The following is a 23,250-nucleotide window of genomic DNA, read 5'->3' as shown; positions in this document are numbered from 1 at the left end:
ATCAGCAATAAAAGTGTCAACAGCCATGCTGAAAGCATTTGAATAATTTGTAATATTAAGTCAATATATTTTATGTTAAGTAGCTTAAATCTCTAGAGATTTCATTCATTTAATCAACTCAACGATCTGGAAATGTAATAAAAAGTATCATTATTGATATAGGAAAGTCTGCTTCTAGAATATAATTTCAATTTATTAAATGTGTTGTACTTAAACGTTATTTTACTGAACTTAACTTAAGATTTATTCTGACTTTTGTTTCTTAAGTCAACGAACTAACTTTGGTAAAGTTGTTTGTAGCCAATCTTTGCGAGTTGTAATACCGTCTCAAGTTGCCTTATAAACAATATCACTCGTCGAACTTTTATAGATAACGTTTATTGAGACTGAATTTTAGTTCAGTAATTGATGTAAAGTTTTGTAAGAATAATTAATAAAAAACCTGTCAGGTTACCTTATCCCCCTTCTCCCCTCGGTCCCCTTTCAGTGCCTTCAAGTGTTGTGGGTCTCGAACCGCTGCCAAAATTACGTAAAACATCATTTATATTCAGGATCCGTTAGGAAAAACCCATAAAATGAAGAAAAGTTATTAGTATAGATATCTGGAGCATGCTCATAAAATGTTACTCAAAAGGTAGTAATAAAATTTGAAGGACAGTTTCTAAATATCGTCCTAAAGTGGCTATTTAATGAAGATCCAGTGGACTATAATAGGGTTAGTCGCTTTTTAGAAGTTCGTAGTAACTCATTTGGAGATTTTATTTTTGAAGTTAATTGATTACTTCGTTCAAAAGTAAATGATTGACTTCGATTCAGAAGTTACAAATTAATAATTAAAATTCTGCGGACCCAATATAATAACTTATTCTTAAACTTAGGTAATTTAACTTCCAACAATCGAAAGTTCAAGTTATAACGAGGTTTTGCAATATTAATTAGTACATAGGGATTGGGCTTTAAAACCAATCACCTTGTAGGTGAAATAATATCGAAATTACTGTGTCACAAATTAAAATCCGATATTTTATAATCATCTAAAAAAGAAAATAATTATTAAATATATCTTATAGTATTTTATAGACAAACTCACCAGTTATTATAACAAAAACCTTGAAAAATATTTAGGTCAATGAGAATAAGTATCCTCGTAACCCAAATTAAAAGAACCTCACTCATCTTTGGACAGGTTTTGGCGAGGGTACGACCCAACACAGACAAATAAATAAATAACTAAGAATAACAAATGCCTTAAATAATAATAAATATCTCAATATTGATACTGAATTCGGAAAACTCACCATTTCTTATATTATCCGTTGTAATAGTATTTTCTGATACCGTTGTTGGTACAGGCATCGGAGGCCCGGGGGGACCGGGCAGACCGCGCGCACCTAGAGAAATAAATTGAGTTAGTAATATACAAAAGTTCTAGCTAAATCAGTCCTTGTTGCTGTAGCAACAAACGTGGGGTAAAACATGTTTTTAAATAAATCAGATTAAATAACAGCTTCGTTAGAATAAGTCTTTATTTCTAATGTGATGTGTATTAATGAGAATATTTGGAAATACAGTTTTGGAATCATATTGGCCTATGTTTAGCCCATAATGGAACCATATTGACCGTAACCACGACCCTCGAAACTAAAACATAGATACAAGTGTGTAATTACATATGTAAATTTCAAACTTTAAGGCCAACTCCAGAAAAAGTAAGCAACAACTTGCTTAAAGAATTTATTGAAGAAAGACCCGTGTTTGAAAGTTACATGAGCGTTAATATTACATTGTAATTACATGAATTAGAAATGGAATTGTTTAACAATCTTTTGAGCGTTCAANAAAGATTAAAGAATTCTTAATCTATTCGTGCAAAAATCTTTAAAATTAACATAGCCGTTTGGGAGGAGTAGGGAATAGAAGTAAAAAATCGATGTCCCGTATTTATTTTTTTAATCCACAACAAAGAGACGTAGGAAAAATTCAAACGTGTCAAATGTAGTCCTTGAACTGTTGTATAACATATATTTTTTTCAACTATTTCTGTCCAGCAGTAAAAGAGGAGTAGGCTTTACAAAATGACCATTTCACGCGGATTGAGGACACTAATCGCCTTAACTGTCAGAAAACATTCAATATTTCATCAGAACCCTTTAAACGTCAAATAAAAAAACACCTCAGAAGCGAAGTGGACTCCGAAATAAATAAACAAACCTCTTAACTTTCGATCTGAAAATAAAAAAGTAAGCGTCGACCGTAAAAAGGAACGTCAATAATAAATAAAAGCTGGCGTGCAGCGCGAGGCCTTACAAGGGTCTAGTGCGAAGAAATAAAGATTTTCCAAATCGTTACTATGAAGCCCTAAAATCTCGCGAACGCGTTCTTTGCGAATAAATAAGGGTCATGGTGAACATAAAATTTGATGGTCGAGTTAGTTCGTACCTTTTTCGCCTTTTTCAGCTGGTCGGCCGTGGGCGCCTGGCAGGCCGGGCGTGCCGTCTCTGCCCGGCTGTCCCCTTTCGCCTTTAGCACCATGTGGGCCTCTGAGGCCTATGAAACCCTGTAACATAGTTATAATGTTAAGGGTCGAAGGTAACACTACGTTACGAGGGTCAAACCGGGCTCTTATTGCATTCGGTCCCGTTTATTATCCAACCTACAAAATTAGTGACGGTCTGCGAGATTTCACTTTGATTTTGTTAGTTTACCTCCATTCTCTAGTACGTCGTAAGTAACTGGATTATTTCCCCCACCTGTTTTCGTTTGTTACGTTTCTCGCTGCGAAAATTCGTCTAAATATCACGTCTAATGAATGGAGTATGTTTGTAGCGCGTGTACATTTTTTCACTTGAGCGCCTTCATATACGGATTATGTGGAATTCTTTTTATGAGTCTTGAATATAAATACTAGTAACGTATGTCTCCATATCATTCGCAGACGCACGTGTTTTGATTTAGTGAAAATAGATAATACTCGTAATAAAAAGATGGTGATAAAAGGTAGGTATGTACCTATTTGTGACACAAAACGTAAGTATACCATTTTTAATATTATGTATACATACCATGTTACATTTTGGGAGTCTTAATTAAACGTATTCGTTGTCAGGTATTTCAGGGAAGTTATTTTTGAATTTAATCACAATGAAGTTTGTTTGTTCAGGACATCATGAATTAATCATAAGAGTTGATTTATCAAACATTCTGATAATTACTTCTACTAAATTGCTCTAGACACGATACGATCTCACGTTCGAAACAACACTGAATGAGTGAATAAAATTATTATTTTCTGGGAATACTCCGTCACTTTGAAACTTTTTTATTCTAATCAAACACTCGTGTACGTAATTTAATCATATAAAGCAGAAGTAATTAGCATAAAATAATATTTAGAGAATATTATAATCTAAAATACTTATCTTACAATTTCATAAAAAATATAATTTAATTTTACATAGTTTAACTTACCCTTTCACCTTTGTCTCCCTTTGGACCATGTAATCCTCTTTCCCCTTTGTTTCCTTGATATCCCCTTTCGCCTTGAGGACCGGAAAGTCCCATTGGTCCCCTTTCCCCTACAGGGCCAGGTAAACCACCGTTACCAGACCCGTATAATACCGTTGATTCCTAGAAAATAATGTTATCGTTTAGAATAGTAAACAATGTAGTTGCTGACAAACGTTCCAGGCTAATCAGAGTTAAGTGAAATTTTGTGTGCTTATATATCATCCAAAAGGGATATCTCTTATCTGACATAATAATATAATACTATTTCTTTTCTTTATTGAATCTCTAACTTATTGAATTGGAATTTCGAGTTATTTGCTCTCATACTATAAGACCATAAGAAGACCCAAAGTCACTCAAAGGTTTTTTTCACACCATGAAGTCAAAATTTATCGATCAATATCTTCATTAATTTTAATCATTCCTTTTTTATGTTTAGCGGCAGAATTTTACGTAATACGGTTTTTGCATGCAGCAGTGAAAAGTAAACCATGGGAACAAACCATCAGAGCAGAAGACACTGCTCCAGGAGGGCCGGGTGGACCTGGTGGGCCTTGGAGGCCTTGGATACCATCAAGGCCAGGTTCCCCTTTCGGCCCAGGCTGGCCTTCAGGGCCCGGTGTGCCCGATTCTCCCCTTTCTCCTCGATCTCCTTTTAGGCCTATAGGCCCTGGCGGTCCTGGATCACCCATTTGACCCTACAAACAGAAAATATTTTCAAAACGGGACAAACACAGAAAATACTATTCAAACTACTTTAGATACCAAAGGCTTTTTCAGACATGCGACTCGTAGGTATGTAGGTACTACACATCCTTAAATTGTTTCTGTCTTTTTATGAAGATTACGAAATAAAAAAATAAATTGCACTGATTATGATAATGGTAAGAATTTACATGATAACAAAGTTGTCGATGTCCTGACGAGAAACAAGTATTTTTACAAGTCTTTATTGACGTACACAAACGTGTGAAAACTATCGCTGATATTAATAGAGATGTCTGTACAGGAGTTTGCTGATAAAAAGCGTATTTCCAAATATTGTCGGACCAATTTTCACTATAGTTTGTAAGCAACAATTTGTCGGGTCCCCCGATAATTTGTGTTGTCTCGTGAAAAACTGTAGTAGTAGCGAAGTGAGATTTCCCTCGGCGCTGTCTTAAACAATGTACAGTGACAATGCGTGTTTATAGTGATCCTGGGTAAAGTAACCGGAACTGAAAAATAATACGATGGAAATGGGGATTTACTCGACCTTATTTTGTAGTGAATTGGGTCAGTATTTTATTCGTTACTGATACAAATGAAATACTCTTACTACATTCGGCAGGGAGAAAAACCCATTAATATTAAATGGAGTAAATCCGATTTTGGTCAATAAAAAACATTATGAGGTATACATCTATTATGTCTGATTTAATATTCAATTTAGATTCAGCTAGAGGTAATAGAAAACTATATTGTTCTCTAACGACATTCCCAAATGAAATCCTAAGTACTTTATTATCTTTTGCTTGTCTTTGAGTGAATTTGTTACTAAATCAGCGTCGGATTTGCCAAAAACATCGTCATCATCAAGTGATTTTGTTTCTAGTTCTCTACTGCAGGAGTATGACCTTCTCTTTTTTACCAGAGAAAAAATTGAGGATATGGCCCAAACTCTGCACCCTAACTAAACGGGATAAGGCCGAATACCAGTTACCAATATAAAAGAAATCATTCAAAAGCCTATAATACTGTTGTCCATAAAAGAAATCAGATCTACATTCTACATTTATAAAGGAGAAAATTAACTCACGGTCTTCCCAGGTGCTCCTGTGGTCCCATCAGCACCAGTAGGTCCTTGTGGACCGGGGGGTCCTCTCAATTCTGGTGTGGTCTCCAGGATCTGTGAGACATCATTTGGGGAGCACCTGCAGTATCCCGGTGACTGTATCTAAAATAGGAACGAGAGACAGTTTTTGTAAAGGTTTACTCTTGAAGGTTAATCAAGGGTTTACTTGTTATAATCTACTGTGAAGGGGGAAGCCCTAGGGATTATGACACATTTCAATCTGTTTTAATTGATTCATGTAATTCAAATATGAAGTTATCAGTGTGAAGGTATGGCGTGGTATCTGACTAATGACTGACTTTGTGAATCTCTTCTCAATAAGTGTTTATTTATTGCGCCTCTTGTAAAAATAAGTCTTTTGAAACTGAAATATATAGCATATTTGTTATTTCTGATAGAAGCGATCATTTTTTATAAAAAGCACTTGGAATTATGAAAAAGCACTTAACGAAATAGAAGGTGTCAACTTTACAACTTTCAGAAACACGGGTAACAAGAGCCTCGTGATTATGGTAATCTGATCAAAAGCTTCATTCGAAACCAAATTCGTAACGTTATCTCCAACGTCTTTTGTTGATTCACCCTTTTGTTGAAGTGAATGTACAATACTGAATAGGCTGAAGCTGTACAGTGGTCTTTTGAATGACCACTTTAACTCTTAGGTTGTTCAGTATAAGGAGTGTTTTGGCGTGATTGTGTACTGACTGACTTTGCCCGAAGTCCGGATCGGACCAGCGGAAGGGCCGGGCTATTCGCACCGTCACCTGATCTCAGTTTAGATAATACACCCGTTTTGATGTAAATAATGTATACAGTTTCCGTTCTTGCATATGCATATTAAGCTTTATTTCGGCTCCTCACGGTTCCCTGAGTGCGAAATTTGGATTTTTGGCGCGATACAAAGTGAATTAGTGAGGGGGAAGTTTTCGCGTTTTATACAAAGCTGGGAAACATCACAGCAGTGTGTGCTGGGCTGTATATCGGCTTTTATTGTGATGTCATTACCCCTTACGTAGCTTTAATTTTTTGTTACTTGTGACTTTTTAGTGTAGGAACAAAAAAAACTTACCGATTCTCCTTTTTCCCCGATGTAGACTGAAATGGAAGAGCAAATGAAATTACTAATTTCTGGCAAGATTAAAATATCATACGCTTAGTTTTTGGTAATTAGATAATTAAGATGATTCAATTAGAACACGTTCTGGGAAACTTCAGCTTTATGAAATTAGTTCACTTAGCTTGCCTAAAGTTTTTGACTTCAAGATCAAATTACTCAGGAACTCTTTGACAACGTGTTTTCGATTTTTAATGTAATCCTAGGAATCGTCCTTTGATCAGCAAAATTAGATTTCAGGTAATGCTAAGTACCAGTATACCGGTAATTAGAGGTGTCTGTTTTGTCATGTTTAAGGTACTTTTACCAAAAGTTTAATAAAGATTGATATCCTCACATAATACCGAAGTGTTATGTGAAATAAGTTTGTTTTCTTAAATGTAAATACATAATATGTAAGCGTTTCCTTAAAATATTTAATTATGTTTCATATAAATTATAGAATCTATGTACAGTCAACGGAATATCAAAAGTTTTTCTTGCAAAATCGCACCTTAATTCAACTAAATACGAATCAGTGTTTACCTTGACATTTCGTGGTCTGTACATAATTCTGTATCACTCCTCTTACCGTATAACAATGTTACACCACATGAGAATTTCACACGAGAAAAACATTTCGTAAATATGAAGCCATCTCCAAGTTAGGATAAGTAAGTAACTTCCGGTAATGTGTCAAGTGAGATTGATGTATCGGGGGAAAATATATGAAAACCTACTTACATGGGGAAGAATGTGACACTACAGGCAGCCGGTTCTCCTCAGGATTTACCTGTAAAAGAAATTTCATGTGAGATACTTTTTATAGAATGCTGGAATTGTAACAAGATAACAATTTTGTGCTGATTTGCTACGTGTTTTGGGGAGGTAAAAGGTTTTTGCGTTCTCAATTTTGCTGGTAGATATAAAGGTCGCTTGTTAATGAAAGAAGTCACCTCTAGTGTATGGTAATACAGTTTGATTAGCATCTCGTAAATGTGTATAATCAGTGTGTTCAATGAAGGTAAGGACGAATATGCCTGAAATTTTAAATAGGTAAGGTAACGTGCTTATTCCTAACGATGCAATTAAAAACACAGTAAGTACAGGTAACATGACGTTGAATACACGTTTTTGTTACAAAATAACAGCTATTACCACCACATAAGTGTGGAATGGTACGTTACTCGTACCTATTTCAAATATCAAGCTTAATATTTAAACACTTTGAAACATTTTCTTCAAGCAGGGTTTGCGTCATCGTTATAAATACCACATGCCCTTAGACCTAACTAGGCAAACCTTTTTACGCTAAGACCAATAAGGCTGGGTTGCACCATATTCGTTCGTTCGTTTCAGCCAAATGACGTCCACTGCTGGACAAAGGCCTCCCCAAGGTTTTCCACAATGAACGGTCCTGCGCTGCCCGCATACAGGCTCTTCCGGGACCTTTACCAGATCGGTCCACCTAGTACGAGGCCTGACAACGCTAAGTCTTTCTTTAACTTTAGAAAACGTAAAAAATCTGTCAAAATTCATACAAAAGCACCGGTTAACGTTATAGTTACGGTCAAAGTTAGGTTGTGCAACTCAGCCTAAGTAATTTTCTACTTAAATATTATACTGTTATACCTCAATCAGACCCTGAAAAGCCAGTGTAATCAATACAACAAGTGGACAGCCCCCTAATGAGATTATGTCGTGTCCCAAAGCATTCAGTTTCGCTCGTTGTTTACCTTCACGCCTCCAGATAAGATGGAGGCCAATGTTTATGTCTCAGATAATTGACGGAATGTATAATTAGAATTAGGGGAATGGTGTTTAAATGAACACTTTTATGGTGATTTTAGGTAATGTTTAGTTTTAGTGATTTGTCTTGGAGGTGAAGTTTAATATGTCGTGGGAATGGGTCAATAATTCTAGTCATTCTTTATGAGATGTGCTCGTGGCATGAGTTTTTAACTTCACTTAATAGTGCCTGTGAATAATATTGTGATACCAAATGCGCTTAATTAGACCGGCATAATTAACGATAATCAAAAACACCTGTATTACTATTATGGAAGCAATAAACTTGAACTAACTATTGAGTAGATTTAGATTTATGTGTAATCATACGTCTGTAATCTTAATATTACTAATATTTTAATAAATTCCTGGTTATTGTATGTTATGGTTATAATATTAAAAAATAACTATAATATTCATAGATCATCCATGATATAAATAGATTGAAAACAAACCTGTTATTTTGCGGCCCATCTTTTCGCTATTTGCATTCACCTAAGATACGAAGCCAGCTTATCCTTTTCATAGATATTTGAGGCAGAATCTGGGGCAGCGGCCCGGTTCAAAGTAAACATAGTTGAACTCTTTTTAGAAACAACAAAGTGTACCATTGAGCGTGTCGTAGGTCTACGACAAAGACCTTTGTTTTTGCTGTTTCTTTCTCGCAGAAACTTCGTGTTTTGTACTTCTTGGCACAATCTGTTTTAGCTAGACAATTACAGTCTAAGAATCTTATTGAATAAGTTAGTTTTACTGCTTTTATTTATCTCTTAGTCTGATTTATATAAAAGTTCTAGCATTCTCTTTGGGTTGAAGTTCAAACATCGGTAAATTTCTTAAATTTTAGGATGACAGAATAGTTTTCAATTTTAAAAACAAATTAACATGAAAATAACTCTGTACTCAAAGATTCAGACACAGTCAGGTAACAAAATAAACTATTATTATTTGTATTAATGTGTTAAATTAAATACAACTATGCATACATAAATTACTAAGTATTGCCACTTGCATGCAAACGGCGCGGCATAACGTTTCCACACTTCTCAGTACCTCATATAGAGCAAGCCCCGCGTACTCTCTCACACAGGCAACCAATTTAAACGAAAGTGTCATACCTAATATCCGTCTATACCAACACCAGCTGTGTGTCCAAAACTTTAATGACACACTAAAATCAAATAACCGAATAAAACTTACAGATAAAGCTAAAACTTCACTAGCCCCCATAAATTCCCTATGTTTCATTCCACAAAATGATCACGACCCTCAATACTTAGGGACAACTTAGAGATCCCGAAAAGGATACAAACAAACCATATAAAGCTGGCTGAATAAAAACCTTCTGGCTTTGAGTCGAGTCACGCCCAACACTCAGCATGGCTCCAGTATCAGCGATACAGATAAATAATTCATACTGTTCAGTACGGTTGCGTCGATATTGAAACAATTCTCCTTGCGCTTTTTCGGATGTTCGGGATTAAGGGGAGCGAGACGGTTCAGATCCATAATCCTTTGATATGGCAACACGAGAATTCTTTCAAACAATAATTCTGGATTGAATTTGCAAGCGGAGCGATAAGTCTTTATCGATACTTGTTAACACCTAACTACCCGAAGCTGAAAATGTGATTCAAAACGTTAATATAACAGAATAAGATGCTACGACACCACGCTGAGTGGATTATATCTTTTCAGTATCATTGTACGGACGACAGCACATCAACCTTAACACAGTGTCATCTTATCTCGTAGTAATACAGGCTATTTTGCAACAAAAATGTATAGGTTAATATGCTGTCGACTGTACAAGTACGAGTACATGTATATTAATTTTTAAAGATTTGTCTTCAAGTGTAATGATACTAAATAAATATTTTTTTCTTTCTCTCTTTTTAATTACGATTAAGTATTACAGGTCTGAAATAGGTATTTGGACAATTTGGGTATCATCACTCATAAGTCAGTAAAGTTTTAAGAGTTAATTTTTTAATCTGAACCGACTTTCAAAAGTCTTTTGCATAAAAATGTCTGACAGTCTAATGTTGATGGACTCTAGAAACGTTTATCTTTAAAAATATCTGTCTCAGAAATTTAATTGTGCTTGCTCTAATAAGTTAGCTAGTTAGGTATAGATGAATACAAAAATATAGTGCGTGGCTCTGTAAATCCATTGATTTAGTAGCCCAACTTAAGTTTAGTTTTGGCCTGTGATGCCGCCTGCATGGATTTAAAAAGGATTATCGTGCTCCTATCGGAAACTGAGGCCAAAAAGCGGCGCGAACCAAGCCAAGATACAATAATAATTATGTCCCATCTACCTCTCTACCAAAAATCGTCAAAAATTAGTAATTGTTTCGAGGTCAGTGCGTAACAAAAAGACTGACGATTGTCTGCTACGTAAATTAACGTCTACAGGTAATTGTAGTTTATCCACGGATATTTACGTCTTTTTGAGTCTATCTATCACTGTCCCTAATGCTGACCTCTCTTTTTGCGGGAAAGGCATAGATAAAACCTTGTATAGAGTAGCCCTGATCACTTGTTTATTTTATAGCCAATGCGGCCGTTAAACCTAATAGCACTATCACCTGTAAAAAGTTAACCTTTATTTACACAACAAAGCTCCTAGAGCTTTTATAGCTGTAATTTATATTACCGCCGATTTTAGTGTGATAACGTAAAAATAGCATAGCGTGTGCACTATTTCCACAACTTGGCTTACTTTTGCTATCGTTGTAGTTCTGTCACATTGTATATCAAATCGACTGATAAAATAAAGTAAAAGAATAAATGCAGTTGACCTACAAACAAATCATGTGGCACATGGCTCACATACATAATATAAAATAACACTATGTCGTGACATAAACTTTGAGTTTGTTTTTTTAAAAAGGTCGTGCTTCATTGTATCCAGATTAAAAGTGTACTTACGACAGAAATTGGAATCATTTGAAAATTTGAAGAGTAACTAATTTATTTGCTTGTCTATACTTATAATTAATATGTAGAGAGGTCAACTCTGTACATGAAATATATTTTCAAAATAACTATCAGGGGGTGATTAGTGATCGATACTGATGCTAAAAATGCAATCAGTAAAATTTTTGTCTGTCTGTCTGTCTGTCCGTCTGTATGTTCCTTATAGAAACAAAAACTACTTGACGGATCTTAACGAAACTTGGTACAATTATTCTTCATACTCCTGGGCAGGTTATACTATACTTAGGAATTCCCACGGGAATAGGAATTAGCGGGAAAATCCTTTTGTATGAAAAATCTAAACCGCTTAAGTTAGACGCTTGAAATTTGGCATGTAGGTACCTTAATAAACTTATAGCTTAGTTACAACAAGGAATTTCCGAAATTCCCACGGGAACGGGAATTAGCGGGATAATCCTTTTGTATGAAAAATCTAAACCGCTTAAGTTAGATGCTTGAAATTTGGCATGCAGGTACCTTACTAAACTTAAAGCTAAGTTACAATAGGATATTGCAAAATTCCCACGGGAACGGGAGTTAGCGGGAAAAAACCGCGTAAGGTAGATGAAGGGGGTAAAACGGGATCCACGCGTACGAAGTCGCGGGCGGCCGCTAGTTTTTTAATAAAATTGTATTCATGTCAAAAGATATCAGTGTTATGCTTGTTGTGCCTCATCTCTACATAATCATATTATGTAATCTTTTTAGGATAAGTCTGCCTCTGATACTGATATTATTATAACATACCTAGTACAGTTATGTAGCTGCTGTGTTCCCATACACGCAATTCGATTATTAACGATAATTCCTTTCCTATGACGCAGACACTTGCCTACATAAATATAGATATATTTATTGTCTAGATACAATATACGTATTCCAGTTCGGAAATGATTTTGTGAACGTCAATATCATTCTAATTATACTTGTTCAACTTTAACAGCCTATTGTATTGTAACACATTAAGCCCATTAAGCTGAACTTTTTTATTTTCATACACAGGTGCAGTGGACGTCTTTTGGCTGAAACGAACGAACGAACGAACGAACACAGGTCTAAATACTTTTTGGTATACTAATAAGTAACAATTTCATTTATTTAGTTGTTTAAAGGACTGCAAATAGTATTTTGAAAATGCTCTTATTAAATAAAACTATAAATACACGTTTTCAAAGATCTTTAATAATTTTGTTGTAAAATATTATTTGATCACTGCGACACTTAAATCTGCGACGGCATCTGTATTAAAATAGGCTCTTTTTCAGGGTTACTTACACGGGAGTATATTCTATTAAACTAACTATGAAATGCTGAAACTAGACCCACCCCCCTAGACAAAACGCACTTTTTGATCGAATCGAAAATCGAATCCGTCAAAACTCCATACAAAAAAGGGGCTTTTCGACCACGTTGCGACTGGTTTGCGATTATAATTTGCACTTTGTCTAGACCCACTAATATCTATCAGTAAATTAACGGTATCGTTATAGTCAAAGAGTTGCTGCCATAGTGACATTAACGTAATGTCAATGTCACACGAGAAAACGTTAGAATACAGGGACGCGCAGAGATGACTCCCCGCGCTTTTGTGCTAAGTGATGTTTTTTTTTAAAATGGCATAATGTGAAAGTTATGTATCCACCAGTGTTTTATTTATATAGATATCTATAATATACTATTACGTCTTATTTCATCCGACGCATTCTCTTTTCTTCCACAAACAGCTTCACAGTGAATTACATTATCGCACGCTGTCTTGTTTCCACGAAAATTCCTTCTGATCCCCTAGCCAAGTTATATAAACGCAACACTGCTTCAGTTATTAAGCACTTAGTATGCGGGTGGAAATCCGCGTACGTACTACAGAGGATGCGGATTTCTAGGTGGTAGGTATGCCTTTGTAAGAATTTGTTTGACTGTGTCTGAATTTTTAGTATGTAAGACATTTATTGAATTAGGTTGGTTTTTTATATTATAATAAAAGAACCCTTCGTGGTGTTACGAGTGAGAGTCCTAAGATAGTCCAGCGGCAGCGAGTTTCGAACTCGCGTTCCTCGGATCTCGATTTACCCTATACTGACAACTACGTCAGATTGTCACTTAGTTGCTTTACAGAAGATCGTTTTAAACAATATTGCATGATGTTATTCATATCGTTAATATACAATGTCAGTCATGGACTCATAAATGGTTAAAATGAAAGAGACTACGTTGTGCAGCAAAAAGTGTAACAACACACGTCTTTCCTTACACTAATGTAGACGACGTTATTAAAAACTTAATACCGTGGAATCTTTGTAATTGGTATTATTTTCAACCTTAAAATGGTCTCTTTCCAGACGTAGACTACGCGGGAGCTCATCTTCGAAGCTAGAGCATTAAACTGAAAACCTAGAGATTTAGCATACATGGGTGAGCCAAAAGTACGCGCGAAACTCGGTCTCATGCACAGCTTTGAGCTAAGCTACTAAGTTTTGCTCCTTAAAATGAAGGCATTAAGTTATAAATCAGTTGAGGAAACTCATCGATTTGTATTGTTAGTGGTCATAATGAATTATATGAGACGCGCCGTACCCATGGGGTTTTGTCACCGTATATTTTCATCCTATACAACTTTAAAGTGTCTTAAGACTTTTTATTCAAGACGGGTTAGCATTTGACCCAGTTAATATCACGTCCACTAGCCAGACCACCAAACAGAAACAAAGAATTATTATTAGAACCGTTATTAACCCTTAATTAGTCGCATGGGGTCAAAGCATTTTCGGATTCAAAAATGAAGCACTTGGCGCGGCCCGATTTTCTCCGCGCCCCCAGTAGCTTCATAAAACACGTCTTAGTTTGTATTTTGATAGCGACTAATTCACGGGAGTGGAAGGATGCGTCGCTGCGCTCTTGAGTGGTGACCCCATGCGANATTGAATGATCAAACGAACTTACCAAGTGAAGTTCGATCTAAATTATCCTGTTTTCGCCGAAGAGATTTAAGGTCCCTCCCAACCCGAAGATTTCTATATCTTCTTCCCTGGAGGTAAACGTCAATGTCATCTCTTCTCTAAATATAATGAGACCGCTCGGACACCGAGCCCACAGCGTGGTAGGGGTGGGGTTGCCCGCTCTTTTGTTTTTTAATACTACTACGCTGAATATTGTGTGCGGATTGGGTTGTCGTACAGGGGTACTACATGGTAAAATAAATCTCTTAGGCGAAAACAGGATAATTTAGATCGAACTTCACTTGGTAAGTTCGTTTGATCATTCAATTTTGTTGCTGACAAGTAAGCGCAGAAAGCTCTCAACCACAAAATTTCCGCAACAATCTCAATATGGAAGAAGACAAATAAAACCAAATAATCAAAACTCAAAGTTTACCTTCCCAAAAATAACGCACATCACTATCATCCCTGCATTGGCCAGCGTCAGTGACAGTGACACAGCCTGTATAAGGCATCCGCGTGACCTGTGACGGATGGCTCCTTATTCGGCGAGCGCTCGTCACTTTGCGTAACATTCGGATGAATGGAACGAGTCCACCATGATCACGCTCGTGGCGAAATTGGAGCAGTCCCGAACATCTTAATAGAGTTACGTGTATCGTGTAACACTCTTCGTTTCCGTGTAATCGTGCTTTATGTTCGTCAATACATTCCATCTGTCATATAGGTCAACATCTGTTAAACTTCAATGACGCAAATAGTAAAGACATCCGTAATATTGCAAACATTGGTTAAAGTAATCACCTAAGGACTCGAGAATTCGTCGTTGTAGACGTAAGTTGACCTTATTTATTAACAAAATTGCAAATTTTTATTATTTTACTCCCGGAAAAACAATTGGGTAGATGGAACGCAATCGTTGTAATAGGATGAAAGAAAAAATGCTATATCATACAACGGATGTGGAAGGAATTGTAGTATCATCCAATCGGATAAAGTTAGTAACTCACGAGATGCGGTTTTTGGGACATCATGCAGGTTCTGTATAGTTTTGGCTACTCAGTGTGAGTCAAGACAAAAAATAACAATAAAGTTGAATTCTTTCACGTCACTTTTGGATGCTCTGATCAACTAAAAATGTTTTATTAATTAAATACCAATAAATCTGTACTAATAAAAAAATATCAAAAAATCAATACCCAGATAATTTGTATTCGTACTACCACCATAAGTACCTATTTCAAAATAAATAAATGCCTTTTTAGGTCATTCGTTATCTACAGTAGTAAGTCAACCACCATGTTAAAATCAGTGAAATGTGCAAGAGTGCATTTAATAATGCGTAAGATGAGCTCCAAGCCTAAAGCTCATCTCATCCTCGAGTGAAAGTGGAGACGTTTCCCAATAAAGTGTATCAAGTGCCGGCGCCTGCGGAGGCCAATAACAATAAACCACCCGCTTTATTGCCCCCAAGGACATCGGATAATAAAATTGACAACACTGTTCCATATGGTTAACTATTGTTTTCTAAATGGGGAGCAAATGGTGATTTAGGAAGACTCTCATGTGTATTTTCGAAGCTTTACAAAATTACGCATCGATGAAATCTAATTACTGAATCCATATTATTACGCTAATGAAACTGTTTCCTACTGCTGCAATTCCAGGAAAGTCAGGGTCTCCAGCTTGTCCTCCAACGGTATTCCTAGGGTAAGTTAGTGATACTACCCAAGATAAAAGTAATTACGAAGAGCGGGTTTCAATTCAATACACTGAGACATATGCCAATTAAGAGTAAAGAAATGGAACGTTAAGAATGTTATAAATGTTTAAGTTGTTATGAGTACCTGCTTTCCTTCCCATTTCACTAAATTCCTCCGTTTGCCTGTGGTGAGTTAAGACAGGGTCATGCTCCTGCAGTGGAGACCAAACTTACCTCTGTGTCGTCTCTCGTCATCATGACCTAATGATGACAACAGTAAGGTACTTGCCTCTATGACGTCCCTGAGCATGAACCGCCGCCGCCTGCGCCGGCGCCGCGGCACGGGCTCCGCGTCCCGCTCGATGCCCTCATCGTCGGTGTCGGCGCGGCCGCCCTCCGACGTCTCCGAGCCCTCCGAGAGCACTCCGCACTCTCCGTCATCGTGACTTTATGACTACAGTATAAGGTTGTGGGAGTCGCATCGTGTCAGCCGCCGTACTGCGAGNTTTATAATGATATAGTTCATTTACTTATAAAATTTCAGTATGTATTAAAAACTACTCATACAATTTGGGGTCATCTGTGACCCCATGCGAGCAGTTATGTAAGATTCTTTATGCGCGTAATTAAGGGTTAGGCTTGTTTATTATTCATAGTCTATATTCGTTGTTTGGTCTACAGTTCTACACTCCCCCGTTAGTATTCAACACATTTCCACCCTACTTTTCGTGAGAATGCTTTTTCTGAATAAAATAGCGGTCGACTAAACGCTTTGTTTCGGCTAAAAGGGGGAAAGTGCCTTAATTACTCACAAAGTAAGGTCTAAAAACACATATAAGTGATGCTATTCGCTCAGCTAACGTAGAATAATTAAAGCAGACATGCCATCCATTAAATAAATGTTCAGCTTAAGCGAACACTTAAAAGAACTATTTTTATCAGTGCGCTTTTAAATAAGTTATTCTGCTGGCTTAACAATAGACTTAAAGCAATTTGTGACACTTTTTTTTAAAGTGAGTCACTTTCAAGGACTTGACTCTTTATAGTGCATTGCTTTTTGACCTTATTGTAAGAAAATGAGGTTCAAATTGCGTTGGCACTGTTTGCCAAGCCAAAGGCTTCAATTGACGATTCAAGCATCTTTTATTTGTCTTCATCGTTAAATTAAAGCGTTTGCAAACAACCTTGACCTTAAACCACGCACTTGTTCACAAGCGGCCGTATTAAATAACAGGTATATCATAATTTTGCTTGTGATTCGGACGCGGCCGCCAACCCCTTAAGAAATGTATGAATACGACACGTTATGGGGACAAGCGCGTAAGTGTTAAGTAAACACTTTTGCACGCGAGTGTTTAGATGTGTTATTCTAAATTTACCGAGCGCGAAATAAAACATAAGACTTGAAACAACGGTCGTTTACTTCCGAATGTAATAGATCGATACAATCGAATACCAGTGGCGCGCGCGCAGGCGGGCACGGGCTTCGCGTGGGATCGTAGCTGCGGACTGGCGAGCGCTCGGTTTCTGCGGCCGGCGCACGGCGCGCGTCCTTGAGCCTAGTGGGCGAATATGTATAGCTATACGCAGATCTATTGCGATCGCCGCACACAAGGTATTGACGCGGTTTTGCTTGTCGACGAAATATTATTTTATATGCGATTAATAAATAGTTTAATTGCGTGATGTATGAATGAATTTATTTAATAGTTAAAGTTTAGATTAAAGTTAATAGAATACCACTAATATTATAAATACGAAAGTTTGTATGGACGTATGTTGCAGAATTATTGCTATTACATCAGAATACATTTATAACGATCTTTGACAAAACAAATCCAGTAAAATAGAATAGATATTGTAACGAATCACCTACAAGTGTGTAGCTCACATTTGGCTGGGTTTAGTGGAAGTGAGTTTAGTGGTTCAGTAGAAGTATAATTACTTAGAACTTAAAAAAAAATAATAGCCTAAGTTAAGAATGACCTACAACACTTCGCTTGTCGGTCGAAAGCTCTAGCCGCTCTCTCTTTTTCAGTTGAAGAGTTTTTTTTGTTATTTTTTAAGATTATTAGTAATTTGTTTATAATTCCGTTAGCCCCTCGCCTCGTACTAAGCTAAATATGCTTGTATCACGAGTGAGCTCACCACAATAGTCGAGTGGCGGCGGGGACCGAACCCATGTTCCCCGGATTACGAGTCGGCCAGTCCGACCCCTTCAGTCGGCTATCGTGGCTTTCAAGTTGCTGGCATACCTCAACTTCTTATCAAGTAATATTTTTCATTCCAATTTATTTTATCAAAAATTAACTTGCACATTGAACAAGGTAGATAAGGCAACCTTAATGACCATAATGTATTATGTTTACGCAGTTACTTGCAAGTGAATTTACTGCAAACTCATGGCAGCACATAGAACAATTCTTAAATGTGCTAACTCTCTAATTCAATATGACTGGTTTGGCTGTTCTCTCCGCGCTATCGTAAGGGTTGTTGTGGCTGAACGATAAAGGTAAACAGTTATGTTGTTTTTGTAAACATTGTTGGCGAAATGTTTTTCTGGTGTAACCTTTAGCATTTTATCGAAATGCTGGTGGAATCAAAGTAAATACTACGATCACCTTTAGGTGTAATTGAAATTGGTTATGTTTGCGCTCGATCGAACAGCTTTTTTATTTTTGTGAATGGGATAACATTAGGTACATAGAATTTTATCCCTATTGGATCTACAGTAAAAACATTTTTCTTTCTTAGTTATTCTGGTTAGTATTTACTGTTTAGCTATCGTATGTACCTACGTAAATGGTCGCCGTTGCCATGTAGTACAAATAGTAGACTAATTTCTGTTACCCTACAGGTTGACTGGGATAGAATATTTTATGGTATTAAGTTTGACTTTGGATCGCATGAATGTATGTTAACAGTTTTAATAATTCTCCAAAACTGTTAAATTTATTAAAAGCACGCCTAAAATCACTTTAACATTATAAAGTAATAAACAACAAAACTAAACTTTCAAATTAAAATTAAAACGCTCAAATTACTTGCAGCATTTAGCCGAGACGTGAGTCGAGCTTAAGTCATCAAAAATATTGCACCAGTCCTGTAATTGGCTTTTCGGCTTTGTTATGAATAAAACAGGACAGATCCGAGCTGCTAGAGTCTCCGTATAGAATTTTAAATTCCCTCATGTTTTAAATTAATTTAAAATCAACTTATTCTGAAATGGTTCAAGCAGACACCGGTTGGCATACAAATTTACTTTTTAAGTGCAAAAACATGGATGGAGAAAACGCTCGCTCCGCTCTTTCTGTTATCAGAATCAAAATCTGCGTAATGGTTTTATACACGAACACTTCGTACTTTTAGTGTGGGTTTTTAGTTGAATAATAAAAGTGCAGTGAGATTCTAACATTTTTAACGCTACGAAAATGTATTGTAGTATTTCGTAGCGGCGCGGCGTACTACGAAGTCAGTAGAGTCGTAGCAAGCTACGAGAGATTCTGCCGTAGCTACAATGATAAATTTATTTTTTGATACGTTCTAATCTTAACTAGGTTGTAAGAACTATTATCAACGCCTTTTAACTTACAAAAGCTCAAAGTACCTTCAACGAAGAAATAACCTAAGTATTTCATAAAAGTAAACGTCTTCACTAAATTGGCTTAACTATCAATTTTAATGGCGGTTCTACAGATATTAGTAGCATTCGATTGATTCTGTCTGGCCCAATTCGGAACGTTGACCTCGATTAGCAGACATTTTCTTAGTTAGCCAATGAATTTAAAAACGCATATTAATAAGTATTTAATATAAAATTGGCCCACTTAGCTATGTAGTTGTAGTGTAAACTAAAAAGGTTTCACTTAATAAGCAAAAATATCACTTGAAAATCGCACCAATTTGCCAAAACTAAATATATTTTTAGAACACTTCAGGCGTATAATCTATAGAAACTGAATCGCTCTAAAGAACCTGATGTTACAAATTTATATCCCTAAACTAGCACCACGGTCTAGTGGGTTTCGCTGAAATAAAACGTTTCGTCGTTGCAAATTCCAATCAAACGTCCCCTGGCCTTATCTAACTACTTGCGATTTGTTATTTTACGGTTCACTAGCTCCAGAGCTAAAATAAATAAGGATTTTAAGCTGCCAGTAAAATATTGATGAGATTGTAGTGAGATTAACTCTCTCTGGTGGTGGAAAGTGTGTCGATTTTGTTTAAAAAAACAATATGGTTACTCGTTTGAGGTTCAAAATTTTATCAGGAGAACGAGGAGGGATATTAATGTCCTAAAAACATGAATAAAGTTCATTACAAACAAAGGCTATCCTTCTAATTTTTAACCGACTTCATTAAACTGTGATTATAGATTATATTCTTGCGTATTTGGATAAATTACTTACTTTATCGAGCATTTATCCTGTGACTTAATTGATAAGTTAATTGTCCAAGTAATTCACGTTACTAAATACACAAATACGCTCACACTCAAACATACTGCACTTATATCAACTATGTACTTACTAAAGCAGAGGTCGGCAACACGCGGCCCGTGAATGTTAAGCATTTTTATTTTTTCTATTAGATACGTTGATGTATTGGGCTTCTAGGGTTAATATCACAAGTGCCCGCCTTTAATTTATTTTGCCAAAAGGTTGCCGATCGCTGTACTAAAGGATTAAATGAATACTCACAGCTCGATGCGTGACAAAAGACGTCCGCCCTTGCAGCCTCGCGCTGACTTTCGCTGGCGTATCCTCGTCTTCTCTTTTAGGATCGAACCACCCGAAGGCAGCTCCCACCACCAGCACAGCCCCCAAAACCATGAGAGCCAGGAACCCACCGATCGCCGCTTTAGTCGTCTGAGATATAACCATCGCCATTTTGAATCACACTTATCACCTCTCTGTCATTATTTTCACACTTTTAATTTTTAAGTTCGGCATTCTTTTGTTACATTTAAAAACATCGCGGAGGTTTGATTCTAATTTTAAAATTGATGAGCACTTTTCACTTAACCTGTAACAAGGAAAAAACATTTCAGTATCTTATCAAAGAATATTTAATATTATATGAGTACCTAGATAATAATGTCAAGCTTAAGCCGTAGGTAATAAAGAACAATGACCTTAGTTACGGATAAGGTTATTGCCCTCTATTAAAGTTTCTTACAAAAGTTACCAACTTAGTAAATAGTAATTGAAGGGCAGCAAATTGTTCGCTAAACGGTAACGTTATAATTAAAAATAACTGTAGGCAGTAAAAAGATAATGGTCAAGCAGTGCCTTATTTTACGATTAAATCATGAATAACGTTATTTTTAAAAACAGTATTTTATTTTCGGTTACGGTCAAAGAACTTTACAGGCCTCTAACATTTAATAGAAAAGCAGAATCGATACAAATATTCGTAACTCGCAACATAATTACTAAAGTTAGTCCAACTTAACCCTGTCAAATCTATTCAATATCAGCCCATAATACAATTCAAAGGATCTCATAATACCTGGCTCAATCTGCAATGCAAATGACGGCATATCGCAAAATATCACTCTCACATCTAAACCTCTATGCAAATGATGTATCCAAGGTATTCAATTTGCGTCAATACGGACCACACCAGGTCGGAAGGGAGCGCGAGCCATTGTATGCAGCCACGATAACCCAGATAGGCGGCTTTATAACAACGTCCTTGTAATTGTATATTGATAGTATGGCTGACTTGATGTAACACACCAGTAAATACTTTGTCGAAGTCTGTGGAATACGTAAAATAATGCCTGTATTCACAAACATTACTATGAGGTCTCACAGTGCGCGTGGACGTACGGGACACGAACCAATCATAGAGCTCTATTCAACGCTGTGCGTTCGATTTGCTGCTTGTACACTGTAGTAACTCATACGTACAGCAATAAAAATTCGTACGAACTAGTCGTATGAATTTTTATGTTGTACGTATCATCGTCCTAAGGGAGCGCGAACCATAATTGTGAGCTACCTAGTCGTGGTAGGTGCTTGTTGTGACAGGTGGACCGGACCACATTATTTTATAGTTGTCTATGTTTTTTATACCTTTTGATAATATCTTTTTTTTTTTAAGGTTAACTATTGTGTTTTGATACTCTTGAAGGTATTTATCTGTCACCGCATTTTGGTAATACATTTTCTTGGTTTTGAGAGCAATAATTTTATTTCCGCCTGACACGCCCCATCGGCTGTCCTTTTTTCAGTGCTATTTTGTATCAAAAAACTGTACCTACAGTCTGACGTACTGTCGAATGTACAGGGACATAGACACACGTCTTGTTGTCCAAATAAAAAAGGTGTGTATGGATTAAATTCGAAAGTTTTCATTCGAAATGAATCCGATACAAAACTGAAAGGCAAACCACTTTAGGGCCTACCCTCTTTAATACTTTCGCAACCAGATAACTATAAAGCTTTGTAAACCCAACTGAAGTAGGCTTACCCAGAGGACCCGAGCCATCGCAAATGTATACATCACAAAAGGTGGGACGCTATGAATAAATATAAATGATGCGGGCGGTCATTTTCAGCTCCTGAAAATTTCTAAGATGACACTTATCCTTAAGAGCCACTAAGTGAATTATGAATGAGAAGTATCTCAAATAGCACTAATAGCTGCTGTGATTGTGAATAAGCAGCTTAACTTTAATGTTTATGCTTTGGTTGTACGAATAAATGAAAGAAATTCATACCAAGCAAAACAATATAATCACAAAACTAAATAACCAAACTTTTACGTTTTGTGAGCAAAATAACAGTTCAATAAAACCCAAGTGTCGCAAGTTTTGGACTTTTTTCGATTTGTCAATAGCACCATAAGAATAGTAGTAGATTAAATAAATAAATAAAATAAAAGGTATTTATTTCAGGCATAGCCCATAAAAGTGTTAGTAACAAAGGTCTTATAAACTATTAAACAAGTCTTACGCAGAGCTCGTAAGGGTCACACTATTAATGTCGGTCTGTGACAGAAAATACCCTTACGGATAATTTCGTGGGTCAGACAAGGCTAGCGGAAACTGGAAATACGTTTTTGTAAAAGATTTAAGAGTATTCAAGTTGTAAAGCCAATTGTTAAAAAAAACAAAGAACAACAAAAAGGTTTTTGTAGAACTTAGTGTAAGATCCGTTCGTAGGGCAGTTTTTGACGGTCATGAGTGCCAAAATATTTGTCACAGCTGAATAAATATTTTCCTAGGCACGACACTTAGTATAGACCTAATATTGAACATCAACATTATGGACTATGTTGCTGACTTACACTCTTCTACGCATCCTTATTCTATTTCTACCTACATCTCAAAAAAACATTGAGCTCCGCATGACTTGCCACACGATTCTAAGCTTTCTTACGTATTACGATAGCACACATT

The 23,250-nt window shown here is 36.4% G+C and overlaps 1 protein-coding gene across 1 annotated transcript in view; it reads right to left on the bottom strand.

Moving 5' to 3' along the window:
• The window catches only part of LOC114364674 (collagen alpha-1(V) chain-like), a 38,990-nt gene extending 18,193 nt beyond the window's left edge, over positions 1-20,797 (bottom strand). Inside the window, exons 1-9 of the mRNA XM_028320905.1 lie at positions 20,543-20,797; positions 7,179-7,227; positions 6,411-6,436; positions 5,306-5,443; positions 4,011-4,205; positions 3,469-3,627; positions 2,440-2,557; positions 1,299-1,391; positions 455-516 (exon numbers count right to left, since the gene is read on the bottom strand). Coding sequence (XP_028176706.1) covers positions 455-516; positions 1,299-1,391; positions 2,440-2,557; positions 3,469-3,627; positions 4,011-4,205; positions 5,306-5,443; positions 6,411-6,436; positions 7,179-7,227; positions 20,543-20,731 — 1,029 coding nt within the window. The 5' untranslated portion in view covers positions 20,732-20,797. The remainder of the gene's footprint in view (positions 1-454; positions 517-1,298; positions 1,392-2,439; positions 2,558-3,468; positions 3,628-4,010; positions 4,206-5,305; positions 5,444-6,410; positions 6,437-7,178; positions 7,228-20,542) is intronic.
• Between the last annotated feature and the right edge of the window lie 2,453 nt (positions 20,798-23,250).

This window comes from Ostrinia furnacalis, unplaced genomic scaffold (assembly GCF_004193835.3).
Source record: "Ostrinia furnacalis isolate ACB-3 unplaced genomic scaffold, ASM419383v2 OfSCF7458, whole genome shotgun sequence".
NCBI lineage: Eukaryota > Metazoa > Arthropoda > Insecta > Lepidoptera > Crambidae > Ostrinia > Ostrinia furnacalis.
Note: the sequence above shows the minus strand (reverse complement) of the source record. Positions and strands in the feature narration are given on the sequence as shown.